Source organism: Anolis sagrei, chromosome 2, assembly GCF_037176765.1.
Source record: "Anolis sagrei isolate rAnoSag1 chromosome 2, rAnoSag1.mat, whole genome shotgun sequence".
NCBI classification, from domain to species: domain Eukaryota; kingdom Metazoa; phylum Chordata; class Lepidosauria; order Squamata; family Dactyloidae; genus Anolis; species Anolis sagrei.
This window is the reverse complement of record NC_090022.1, coordinates 165,693,405-165,707,356: the sequence shown is the minus strand read 5'-3', so window position 1 is coordinate 165,707,356 and position 13,952 is coordinate 165,693,405. Positions and strand designations below refer to the sequence as shown.

The following is a 13,952-nucleotide window of genomic DNA, read 5'->3' as shown; positions in this document are numbered from 1 at the left end:
CACCAATGATAGAATTGGGCCAAACCTCCCACACAGAACCCTCATGTGGGCCATAGCAATGCGTGGCATGGGATGGCTAGTTAAGAAATATCATGATAGGTGTATTTTAAAAGAGACTTTATTTCAAAACAACTTTAACATCACTCAAAAATGGCCAGAATAATTTTCATTACAAAATCTCACTGAAATAAATTCCTGATAGATTCATAAGAATGTAGATTACCCTTTAGATTCCATTTCCTTGAACTACTTGCACTTACTCAGGGTTATCTAAGGGTTCTTGTAGCCTTCCCAATATGTCCTACCTGTGTGTTGGCAGTGCAGTTTTGCCTAATTGGTAAAAACATCAGTTTTGATGTTAGAAAATGTATAGAATTTTGGAAAGAGCTTGAAGAAGCTGCAAGAGCACATGAATAAGAAACTCGCTTGCTAAAAATATTGTCTGCTTCAATTTAGAATGATGAGGATCATGTGGTGAGTCTATGTTACGAGACAGTTCAAGATGGCCATTCTGTTCTTGTTTTCTGCCCATCAAAGAACTGGTGCGAGAAACTAGCCGACATCATTGCCAGGGAGTTTTACAATCTACAGCAGAAATGTAAGTTAAAGAAGAATTGAGAAAAAGACAATGATTAAAGTCCAAATTCAAAATTACATGGTTATTTTTCCCTATCCAAAGGCGTTCAGAAGACATCTACTGTTGCTCCAGTTACACTAGATACACAGAGGATAGAGGAGTTGATGGGTCAGCTGAAGAATTCTCCTTCTGGCTTGGATTGCATGCTTCAGAGGACGATAAAATGGGGTGTTGCTTTTCACCATGCTGGTATACATTTTATGTATTTATTTACTTGCTCTCTCTATTTCATATACAAATATTAATGTGCTAGTAAGTCACTTTGTACACAATAGTCATTCTGGAAAAATTCCTTTGTCGGAAATCTTGAATTTCCAACACTACTCGGACATGTGACTGGATGTTATTGATAAGCAAAATAATTTTTATCTGAACATGTACCTCCAGTACTTTTATGTTTTAGTCTTTATTGCAGAAATGAAATCTGAATACTGGGCTTGCAGCAGGTCCAGGTCTTTTCTTTTAATGGTCCTTGGCAAAGACAGTTTACATAGACTTCCCCAAAATAGTCGTGACTTTTTCCCACAGAGAATCATTCACACACACCAGCCATTTGGCTGTGTTCCTATGCAATGAAGCTGTATCATATTTCCCAACATATGGCTTGCCTCTAAATCTTATCTAGACATAGCTTCTCACTGCTAGAAGTTAACTAGAGCTAAATGGGATTAGTATTTACATTCTTAATAATTTGTTAGGACCATTTCGCATAATATAATTCAGAAGTGTATTTAAAGATATACCTGCTTAATAATAATAATAATAATAATAATAATTTATTTATATCCCTCCACCATCTCCCCAAAGGGACTCGGAGCAGCTTACATGAGGCCAAGCCCAACAACATATCAATAAAAACAATAAAGCAATAAGCAAACAAAACAATACAATTAATATAACTTACATATAAACAATAACATGCATTGATTTAAAAACCTATGGCGAAGATCTTGTACTGTATGCACACAGGTGAAGGGTAGGCAGTTGCTTACTCCAAGCAATCACATTTCTCCTGTGACTGAAGTTAAATCTCTGTAGAATACCACCACTTGATGAATTTCTGCTCCGTTAAAACTATTTTTAATACGTTTTATTGCATTTATATGTTTTATAATTTGATATGTTATATTTATTATTTGTTGTTGCACTTATTGCAATTATATGTTTTGATTTATAATTTGATATGTTATATTTATTAATTGTTGTATGATGTGGCATTGAATGTTGTCATAATCTGTAAGCCGCTCTGAGTCCCCTTCGAGGTTGAGAAGAGCGGGGTATAAACACAGTAAATAAATAAATAGATATTCACCAATTGCTAGAAACATATTAGGGACACTTTCATTGTAAACCCACAATACTGTTAATACTGGATTAACAGGCTTTCCCAATAAATAAATACTCTTCATACCATACTTCAAAGTCTTGAGGGAAGCAACAGTGTTGTAGTTCTTCAGACAGTAGAAATTATTTTTCTCTAGAATGTTCAACACATTAATTTTCCAATAACCCAGTTAACTGTGTACGTAAAAGTGTAGTGTAGAGCTTGGAAAAATGCAGGATTTTAAAACAAAGCAATAGCATAGGAAACTATTATCTGTTTCATACTAATAAGAAGCATTTCCCATCAGTGCCTCGAGGCCGTTACTGGATGGCTATGTGCCAGCAGGTTGAGGGTGAATCCAGCAAAGACAGAGATCCTATAACTGGGTCAACCAGGCAGTGGGGATATCCAGCTGCCTACCCTGGATGGCCAGGCTCTATGCCCATCATCATTGGTAAAGAGTCTGGGAGTCCTTTTGGACCCTCTGCTGATGATGGACGCCCAGGTCTCCACCGTTAGCAAAACCGCCTTTTTTCATCTGCGGCAAGCTAGATGGCTGGCCCCCTACTTGTCCAGGGACGACCTAGCTATGGTGATCCAGGCTTTGGTCATCTCAAGACTGGACTACTGTAACGCCCTCTACATTGGCCTTCCTCTGTCGGTGATCCGGAAGCTAAAGTTGGTACAAAATGCAGCTGCTCGGCTTCTTGCGGGAATTCCGATGAGATGCCACATAACACCAATCTTCCTATAGCTGCATTGGTTACCAATTGAACACCGGATCACTTTCAAAGTGATGGTACTCACCTTTAAGGCCTTGCATGGTCTGGGGCCGATGTACCTGAGGGATCGTCTCACCCCCTACCAACCCCAGAGATCCCTCCATTCTGAGGACCAAGATTTGTTGGAAATTCCCAGTGTCAAGACCTTGCGTCTAACAGCAATCAGACACAGAGCCTTTACAGCAGTGGCACCATCACTCTGGAATACTCTGCCACCTGAAGTCTGTGCCTTGTGGGATTTATCAGCTTTCCGCAGGGCATGTAAAACATATCTGTTTTGACAGGCCTTTGATCTTTGACATTGCTATTTTTAAATTGTTTTTAAATTGTGTTAGATTTTAGCCTGTTCTTGTAAGCCGCTCCGAGCCCCAGGGGAGTGGTGGCATATAAGTTCGAATAATAAATAAATAAATAAATAAATAAATTTTACTTGTATAGACTAACTAAGAACCATCTTGGTGGAATGGGAATGAAGCAATCATTGAGCATGAACAAGAGCTCCAGCTCCTTGCTCATATCCAAATCTTTTGGGGCCAAAGCTTTTTTGCATAGCAACCTTTGCAATAAATTTCATCATCCTTCTCTGTCAGAGTTGTTGGTTAAAGGCTTTTGCCACATTTGGCACATGGAAAACAGTTTTTGTGCCAAGGCTTTCCTGCTCCTGTTACTTTCTCAGATCTATATACAGAATCACCACATCTGGAACACTTCTCTGCTCCACCAAATTTTTGGGCAAATTTTGAAGTATTTGGACTTGTTGTAGGTCGCTGGGATGGTGTGTTGTCATGCTTGATGCCCAGCCTTTCCCCTCTGTCCATGTTGAGAGGGCCTGCTCCCTGGCCATAGCCATTCTCCTCTGTGGCCCTCCGACTCTGGAACTCACTGCCCAGAGAGATTAGGAAAGCCGCTACTGTAGAAACCTTTTAAAAGACCTGGCTCTGCCGTTGCGCTTTCAGAGAGTAGTCACATCATTTTATGCTATTGTTCCCTCAATGTCCATGCCCCAGGAGTTATTCCCCCCCCCCGCCCCGTACGAAGGTTTGTTTTTTTCTGTCTCTCTATGAGTTCTCCCCTACAAACAATTCTGCCCTTTTATCTCACCTTGAGTTTTTAAATCAGTTTTTTAAAATCATTTTATGTACATGCGGCCCGCTCTCTGTCATTATGTTGGGTTTCTATGTTTTGTGTATATTGTTTATATGTTTTAATGTTTTATACTTTATTGGTATGTTGTTTATTTTACTGTAATTTGTATTTTTGTTTTGTAACTTGTTGTTCGGGCTTGGTCCCATGTAAGCTGCTCCGAGTCCCCGTTGGGTGAGATGGTGGCAAGGTATAAATAAAGTTTATTAATTATTATTATTATTATTATATCCTTTAGGACCATACTTCTTTCCATAACACGACTTGCAGTACATCTCTTCATCATGGATGGCTACTGTTGTGCTGTCTAAGTTCTTCTGGCAGACCATACAAAGAAAGCAGCATCTGTGAAAGCTTCTGCCATTTACTTGCTTTATTTCTATCTTACCTTTCTCTTGATCTAGTGACTCAAGGTGGCCCACAGTAAACATGACACAATACAATTAAAACATATTAAATGCATTAAAATATTGTTCATTTTAATTAAAAATTTAAAAAATACATCTTTAAATCATGGAACATAAAATATTAAAATACGTTTAAAACGATACAGCCCCTAGTAATCCAATGCAGCAGCCCGCCTCTTCTAAAAGCCTGATGATTGAGGTATGTTTTCATCTGTCTGGGAAAGGCAAGCAGGGATGGGGCCCTCGTGGTCTCTCTTACCTCAACTGAAAGTTTTCTAGAAATCTCCTGTTTTCACTCCTCACTGGAATTGTTTGAAACTGTGCCTCCAATATCTCACTTTTCAGAAAGTTTCATCCATCATGAACACTTTTCTCTTTGAGTATTCCTGATCATGGGATCACACTTAGGTTTTCCCAAAGTTTACTGGTTGGCTTAGTGTCTGACTATGCTTGTCTTCTCCTTTTTGCTGTATAACAAACTAGAAGACCATGCGAGTTAGAGAGCATACTCGAGCATTTCTGTGACTTCAGTATTGAGTGAATCATGAGTTAAATACTGTAGAATTTTGTATTGCTGCAAATATGGTGTATTTCAATGGAGGAAGGGCATACATTCACATCACATTATTTTGATATAACCCAGCTAAGCAGAAAGTGTTTAACAGTGGACATTAAAGTTGTATTATAAATACAACTGCTTTAACTACTACAAATCAGTATTGAGTTTTGAAATAAATGTATGTTATGTTCAGTTTATTGACATTACTCAAGGTTTTGTTGCAAGAAGATGGAAGAAAATAGTGCTGTCCCTTCTTTATCATAATACCAAAATTGTCCAATGGGATTTGACTGAATTTGAATTTCAACTGTGTTTGAAATCTTCCTGGATCAAATTATTTCATGGACCTTTGGTATTGGTATTTTGGGACTGGTGGATACTGTCCGTGTTTAGTGAGTATTTTAATTGCATTTCAGGTCTTACGTTTGATGAACGAGATATAATTGAAGTAGCTTTTCGACAAGGAGTACTTCGAGTCCTAATAGCAACTTCTACTCTTTCTTCTGGGGTGAATCTGCCAGCCCGTCGTGTAATTATAAGAACTCCTATGTTTGGTAGTAGATTGTTGGATGTGTTGACATACAAACAAATGGCTGGGAGAGCTGGAAGGAAGGGAGTAGATACCATTGGTAAGTACAATTAAAGACCAAAAAAGTTAAGGCATGCCATTTTTAATGTCTACTTTATCAGAAGGGAGGTTTGGGTGGGATTGGGGAGGGGATATGAGTTTTTAAGGGCCATTTTAGTGTATTGTAATGTTTTTACCACACTATTACTATTTAATGGTTTTTTTTATTTGTATTTCACTTTAAACTTGTCTAGTGTGGATTGTTAGCCGCCTTGAGTCCCCATGGGGAGAAAGGCAGGGTATAAATAAAGATAATAATAATAATAATAATAATAATAATAATAATAATAATAGGGTTGTTGTAGGTTTTTCCGGGCTATATGGCCATGTTCTGGAGGCAGTTTTTCTCCTGACGTTTCGCCTGCATCTATGGCAAGCATCCTCAGAAGTAGTGAGGTCTGTTGGAAGTAGGAAAAATGGGTTTATATATCTGTGGAATGACCAGGGTGAGACAAAGGACCCCTGTCTGCTTGGGCTAGCTGTGAATGTTTCAGCTGATCACCTTGATTTGCATTCAATGGCCTGGAAGCGCCTGGGGGGGATCTCTTGTTGAGAGTGATTTTATGTGCCTGTTTGTTTCCCCTCTGTTGTTTTGCTGTTGTAATTTTTGAGTTTTTTAATACTGGTAGCCAGATTTTGTTCATCTTCATGGTTTCCTCCTTTCTGTTGAAATTGTCCACATGCTTGTGGATTTCAATGGCTTCTCTGTGTAGTCTGACATGGTGGTTGTGAGTATTGTTACTGTATTGTTGGACTATCCTACGTGCCTGTAAAAATGTATTGCACTCATTGAATCTGTAGCTCAGCTATGTTTCTTTCAGCCGTATTGTTTTTATATTGCTTTCAAATGTGTTGTTATTTGTTTTAATTAGTTAAAGTGTTTTATATGTGTGTTTTAATTGTAATATTGGACGTGTCCCTTGTAAGCCACCCCGAGTCCCCTAGGGGAGATGGTTGGCGGGGTATAAAAATAAAGTTGTTATTATTATTGTTATTATTCCTTAACATATAAATATGAGGGAGAAATGTTCAAAACTTCATAGCAGACTATGAGGATGAGCTTGTTTCTCTTGAATCTTGTAGGATTTGCACCCCATTCTTGCCTTTCTTGTCCAGTTACTGTAGGATAATAACAAAAAAGGAGTTGTATTAACTGCGAGAAAATGTCAGAGTCTAGTTTCACCCAGAATCACCTTAATCTCATGAATAGTTTTGATAGGTGCAACTTTTTCTATCCACCAACTATTGAATCTTATATTGTTCTGTTCCTATAAGTGCAGCATATATTTCATGTGTGGACAGAAACTTTTTTGCGGGAGTAGCTGGATTACAGATACATGATCTTGATTCCTGTGGTAGGAAGGCAGATGACAAAGATATTGGAAGAAGCCACAGTTGTATGCAGAGGGAAATGGATTCAGTATCTAGTCAGAACGAATGTATTTGTTATGTACTGTTGTTGAAGGGTAAAAGTTGTCTCTCTCTTAGGCAATCTCTCGTTGGCCGAGTAGGATAGTCTTCCTGGATCAGTGTTCTGGTGGGTCCGTAGGTGACTGTGGAGCCCTATTCTTGATCTGCATCTTCGCCCTCAATGAGGGCATAGGTTTCCAGGTGGAAGGCGGTCTCATTTGGGGTTGGCTTGACGCACCTTCCTCTTGGCACGTTTCTCTCTTTCACCCTCCATTCGTGCCTCTTCAAATTCTACAGCATTGCTGGTCACAGCTGACCTCCAGCTGGAGCGCTCAAGGGCAGGGCTTCCCAGTTCTCAGTGTCTATACCAGAGTTTTATTTATTTATTTATTTATTTATTTATTTACTTTATTTGTATACCGCTCTTCTCAGCCCTTAGGCGACTCAGAGCGGTTTACAACAATTTAGGTATACACAATACAAAATCATTAAGCATTGAAAAGCAATAGCATCACAAATCATTAAACATCAATATCAATACATCACTACATCATCATTTAAGGTTGGCTTTGAGACCATCTTTAAATTTCTTTTCCTGCCCACCAACATTCTGTTTTCCATTCTTGAGTTCAGATAGAGCAACTGCTTTGGGAGCCGGTGGTCGGGCATCCGGACAATGTGGCCAGTTCAGCGGAGCTGATGGTGGAGGACCATCGCTTCAATGCTGGTGGTCTTTGCTTCTTCCTGCACACTGACGTTTGTCCGCCTGTCTTCCCAAGAGATTTGCAGGATTTTCCGGAGGCAGCGCTGATGGAATCGTTCTAGGAGTTGCATGTGACGTCTGTAGACTGTCCATGTTTCGCAGGCGTATAGCAGAGTTGGGAGGACAATAGCTTTATAAACAAGCACCTTGGTCTCCCTACGGATGTCCTGGTCCTCAAACACTCTCTGCTTTAGTCGGAAAAAAACTGCACTCACAGAGCTCAGGCGGTGTTGTATTTCGGTGTTGATGTTGACTTTGGTGGAGAGGTAGCAGAAATGGCCAACATTTTCTAATGTTACACCATTAAGCTGTATCTCTGGCATTGGAGAGGGGTTGGCTGGTGACTGCTGGAAGAGCACTTTGGTTTTTTCGATGTTCAATGACAGGCCGAGCTTCTTGTATGCTTCTGCGAAGGTGTTAAGAGTTGCTTGTAGATCTTCTTCTGAATGCGCACAGACAACATTGTCATCAGTATACTGGAGTTCTATAACAGATGTTGTTGTGACCTTGTTTTTGACTTTCAGCCTGCTGAGGTTAAACACCTTGCCATCTGTCCGATAGATAATTTCCACTCCGGTGGATAAAAGTTGTATGCCACCTGTGGTTGTCTGTGAGAAATCCACAAAGGCTTTGGCATCTCTTACATGCACAACATTGTGCTTCAATTGGAGCCACTGTGAAACAAAATACATAAGCTATATATTGGGATCAAGGGTGGTAGCTGAGTAAAATACACATCTCGGCTCTTTACACTAGTGACTGCTCTCTGTTGGATGAATTTCTTGTAAACATTTTGGCAAGCTACTCTTGGGATTCTTTCTAAAACTGATTTGATAGTGAAACTTCTTAGTTTTAAAAATGCACACTGTCACCTGTGCCTGCACATATAAGTAAGGCAATGCACATTTCCCTTGTCATCGTTTCAAATGTTTTGTGTTGCTAGGTGAGAGCATTCTGGTTTGCAAGTCCTCTGAGAAATCAAAAGGTGTTACCCTACTACAAGGCCAACTCAAGCCAGTGCACAGCTGTCTGGTGAGCCAAGAAGGAGAAGGGATTACTTCCAGTATGGTACGGGCAATCCTTGAGGTATGTAGTACATATGATAGGAGAATAAACCTCTACTCAGAATCCATATTAATACTTATTACTTGCAAGCTGTATGTTTCTGGAAATTCTTCCTCTCCTCTATGGTCAACATAAAGTTCTACTCTTCCCAAAAATGCACTTCCTATTTTAATTTTACTACAGTAAGCTAATGGTGGTAAATAGAAAAAAGAATGGACTCAGAAAATATTTACTTGACTTATTTATTTATCATGTCAGGAGCAAACCAAACAGTTGTATTGCATTTTTAACAAACAGGCAAACCACAAAGTTTGCAAGCTTGGCATTCTATTAAATGTCCTTTGACCAGTATCTGGCCACTTGGAGTGCCTCTGGTGTTGCTGAAAGAAGGTCCTCCATTGTGCATGTGGCAGGGCTCAGGTTGCATTGCAGTAGGTAGTCTGTGGTTTGTTCTTCTCCACACTCGCATGTTGTGGATTCCACTTTGTAGCCCCATTTCTTAAGGTTGGCTCTGCATCTTGTGGTGCCAGAGCGCAGTCTGTTCAGCGCCTTCCAAGTCGCCCAGTCCTCTGTGTGCCCAGGGGGGGAGTCTCTCATTTGGTATCAGCCTGCCACTTTTGGACTCTCACTTGCTGAGGTGTTCCAGTGAGTGTTTCTGCAGATCTTAGAAAACTATTTCTTGATTTAAGTTGTTGACGTGCTGGCTGATACCCAAATGGGATGAGCTGGAGATGTCTCTGCCTTGGTACTTTCACTATTGGCTGCTACTTCCCGGCGGATGTCAGGTGGTGCAATACCGGCTAAGCAGTGTAATTTCTCCAGTGGTGTAGGGCGCAGCCACCCCATGATAATGTGGCATGTCACATTAAGAGCCACATCCACTGTTTTAGTGTGGTGAGATGTGTTCCACACTGGGCATGCGTACTCAGCAGCAGAGTAGCACAGCGCAAGGGCAGGTGTCTTCACTGTATCTAGTTGTGATCCCCAGGTTGTGCCAGTCAGCTTTCGTATGATATTGTTTCTAGCACCCACTTTTTGCTTGATGTTCAGGAAGTGCTTCTTGTAGGTAAGAGCACGGTCCAGAGTGACTCCCAGGTATTTAATTAATGATAATAATAATATGCCATCGATTGTAAGATGTACCCCTTTTTGAGATATGTTTATGTAGGAAAAATTGCATCTTAGAATTGAAGAAATCTAGTAATAGAGTACAAAGGGACTCTAAAGTTAACAAGTTACAAAAAAATCAGATCACATTTTTAATTTCATGACACACTGATTTCTTTTATGATTTTAATGATCATGGAAGTGTCCTGATTTCCCTTAAACCATAGGCATCTGTGACAATGTGAGGCAACACCTTTTCCCAGTTTTACCATGCAGCTGATATTCACTTGTATCCTACTGCTGAATACAAAATGTGGATTGCATTGTCATTCTTAATAGCTGATAAACTATATCTTAAGCACCAGGATTGTGGCGCAGCTGGCTGAATGTCAGCTGCATTAAGATCACTCTGACCAAAACGTCATGAGTTCGAAGCCAGCCCGGGTTGGAGTGGGTTTCCAACCAATTGTGTGTAGCCTGTTGTCGACCTTTGCAACCCGAAAGACAGTTGCATCTGTCAAGTAGGAAAATAAGGCAACACCTTAAAGTGTGGGGAGGCTAAATTAACTGATTTATGAGGCCATAACGAAGACTCCAGCAAAGCATTCCAGCGGGGAAGCATGCGGGGAACGCGGAAGTGCTTCATCAGCGTCGCAGATGGATGATGAAAGCGGCAGCTCCCCTGGCGGCCAGAAAAAAAGTTAAATAGCCTTTGTGTATGTCTGTATCTGTTTGTATGTCAAAAATTGGCATTGGATGTTTGCCATATATGTGTACACTGTAATCCGCCCTGAGTCCCCTGCGGGGTGAGAAGGACGGAATATAAAAGCTCTAAATAAATAAATAAATAAATAAAATTATCATCAGCAAATTCTATTCTGAAAGAATAAATAATGTGGAAGAATTGTTCCATGACTGCCCTTGTAAATATGAGTTAATGTCACAGCAGGTTTATTATTCTCAGGTGTTATTGATGCATCAATTTTTTTTAGAAAGACACTGTCTTTCCCATCTCCAAAGGGGTGCCATTTCAAATTGTCTGCTGCGTCATTTTACTAGTATAGTGATTATTTTAAATTGTCATTTTAATAGATCATAGTAAGTGGAGTGGCAGACTCTCCAGAGGACATCCAGCATTATGCTTCCTGTACACTTCTTGGTGCCAGTTTGAAAAATATGCAGGACATTGAGAGAGAGGAAGAGAGAATGTGTCTTGGGCCTATTGATGCTTCTGTGCAGTGGTTACTTGAAAATGAATTCATCCGTATTTCAGCCTCTGATGGGGGCAAAGGTAAATGCTGATTTGCATTTGGATCACATGCTATTGTTTTAACTGCAAATATAGTTGCCCTCCATATCTGTGGATTCTTTATCCACAGATTCAACCATCCATGCTGTGAAAATATTTTTCTAAATCTAAAAAGCAAACCTTGATTATGCCATTTTATATAAGGGATATCATTTTAAAAAGAACCATAATACCTGGCTCTTCCGTTGCGTCTTTGGTGAGTAGGTATACAACCTCACACTATTGCTTAGCCTCAACGTTCTGTCATTGGTGTATACGTCCCCCCCACTCTTGTGGGAAAGCTTGATTCCACAACCCCTGCTATAATGAGCCCGCCTCCATGAATAACCTGCTTCTCCTTTATCTCACCTGAGTTTTTAATTAGTTTTTAATTAGTTTTTTCTTTTAATCATTACATGTAGTCCGCCCATTGTCTCTGTGATTATGTTTATTGTAATTTTATATTGCTATGCATTCACATGTTTTATGTAATGATGTTGTTGTTTATTGTATTGTCGAAGGCTTTCATGGCTGGAATCACTGGGATGTTGTAGGGTTTTTTTCGGGCTATATGGCCATGGTCTAGAGGCATTCTCTCCTGACGTTTCGCCTGCATCTATGGCAAGCATCCTCAGAGTTAGTCACTACCTCTGAGGATGCTTGCCATAGATGCAGGTGAAAAGTCAGGAGAGAATGCCTCTAGAACATGGCCATATAGCCCGAAAAAACCTACAACAACCCATTGTTTTTTATTGTCTGCTTTTTCGGTTTTATTTGCTGTAATTTGTTGTTTGGGCTTGGCCTCATATAAGCTGCCCCAAGTCCCCATCGGGGAGATGGTGGTGGGATATAAAAGATTATTATTATTATTATTATTATTATTATTATGCTATTATATAATGGGATATGAACCTCCACAGATTTATGTATCCGCACAGGATCCTGGAACACAAACCCAGAGGCAATGTAGATTTGGAGCAAAAGATATTTGTGGTCACCATATCTCCTGATTCTTAATTCAATGCTATATATGAGTATTTGGAAGCCATGTATACGGCAGCATCTTTCATTGGTGTCACTTCAAAACTCAGTTTCTTGTTGATCCCGTTACCTTAATATGATTTTTTTCTCCTTGAATTTTTATAGAAACGTGTGATGCCTAAAGAGTTGCCATTTTAATCTGTTGCAGAAAAAAATTAATTGCTTTAATAAATGAACTGCTAACTAGGATTACAACTATGACATCTTTCTTTTGACAGAAATGTATTCTGCAACACAACTTGGGTGTGCTACTCTGTTCTCCTCGTTTTCACCAACTGCAGCACTAGAAATATTTGCTGATCTTCAGAGAGCAATGAAGAGCTTTGTCCTAGAGAATGATCTACACAGTATTTATTTGGTAAGATTTTTTGTTATATAGTCTGGCATCTCGTTCTTTCATGTAAGAACTAGTGATTGCAGTTTTACATTTTGCAAGTTATTTTAAGAGTTTTGCTCCTCTATATATACAGTATATCACGTTTCTGTGAATTTAGTAGCTAAACTATTGCCTTGCGACATGTGTCAGTGACATTGGCAGCGCAGCAAGGCAGGAACAGATCTATCACAGCCACCTAGGCTATAAACTACTTTATTTTACAGCTATATACATTAGAAGCTACGTAACACTCAGCACATCGTAAACTTGCTTCTTTACCGTCCGATTGTAACATCGCGAACTATTCAACTGTTATCAGCACTAGTCCACACCTCCTGCATTCCAGAGTGACGTATGACGCTGCATCCATTTGTTCTACACACTTGATTTATGACCTCTCTAGGAATGCCCTCCATGGTTCCCTCCATGGTTCAGTCACCTTTTTCCACACAGGAATACATTACACTCAGCACATGGCTACTGCATTTTAAACATACATGCATACTTTGAAATCTACATTATAAATTGCAAACAGCTTCAACAGCATTAACTCTTTCAACAAGAATCTTTCACATGCAGTCATTAATTCTCTTACTCCCAGAGTTTTATTAATTAATTAATTTTTCACTGACCTGTATGCTTTTAATGAAGTTACTCTTCTTGCACCAGTGGTGCACCATAGCGATATAATTGCAATCTATCGCAAACACGAGTCATTTTGTGTTCTTCCTTTTTGTTGTTTTGTAGGTTACTCCTGTGTATGAAGACTGGACTAAAATAGATTGGTATCGATTCTTTTGCTTATGGGAGAAGCTGCCTGTCTCAATGAGGAGAGTAGCAGAATTGGTGGGGATTGAAGAAAGCTTTTTAGCCTTCTCCGTGAAGGGAAAGGTTATTACTAAAACGGAGAAACAACATAGGCAAATGGCCATCCACAAAAGGTAATGAGTTAAAATAATAGCATCATAGAGTTAGAAGAGACCTCGTGGGCCATCCAGTCCAACCCCCTGCCAAGAAGCAGGCAAATGGCATTCAAAGCACCCCGACAGATAGCCATCCAATCTCTGTTTAAAGCCTCCAAAGGAGCCTCCACCACACTCCGGGCAGAGAGAGAGACTGCTGAACAGTTCTCACAGTCAGGCAGTTCTTCCTCATGTTCAGATGAAATCTCCTCTCTTGTAGTTTGAAGCCATTGTTCCGTGTCCTAGTCTCCAGGGAAGCAGAAAACAAGCTTGCTCCCTCCTCCCTGTGGCTTCCTCTCACATATTTATACATGGCTATCATGTCTCCTCTCAGCCTTCTCTTCTGCAGGCTAAACATACCCAGATCTCTAAGCCACTTATAAGGAAAGCCTTCATATTCACATTCAGGGACACACCGCTGTGCCACCAATTATAATGAAATCTCACACCAAAGAACTTC

At 39.9% G+C, this 13,952-nt stretch overlaps 1 protein-coding gene and 1 pseudogene across 1 annotated transcript in view; one reads left to right on the top strand and one right to left on the bottom strand.

Annotated features, from left to right (window-relative positions):
• The window catches only part of POLQ (DNA polymerase theta), a 69,991-nt gene that overhangs the window by 13,218 nt on the left and 42,821 nt on the right, over window positions 1–13,952 (top strand). Inside the window, exons 7-13 of the mRNA XM_060763391.2 lie at window positions 457–598; window positions 680–826; window positions 5,269–5,481; window positions 8,597–8,739; window positions 10,918–11,116; window positions 12,373–12,512; window positions 13,278–13,471. Of these exons, the coding sequence (XP_060619374.2) occupies window positions 457–598; window positions 680–826; window positions 5,269–5,481; window positions 8,597–8,739; window positions 10,918–11,116; window positions 12,373–12,512; window positions 13,278–13,471 (1,178 nt within the window). The remainder of the gene's footprint in view (window positions 1–456; window positions 599–679; window positions 827–5,268; window positions 5,482–8,596; window positions 8,740–10,917; window positions 11,117–12,372; window positions 12,513–13,277; window positions 13,472–13,952) is intronic.
• LOC132766543 (cysteine and glycine-rich protein 2 pseudogene) lies at window positions 3,203–4,317 on the bottom strand (annotated as a pseudogene).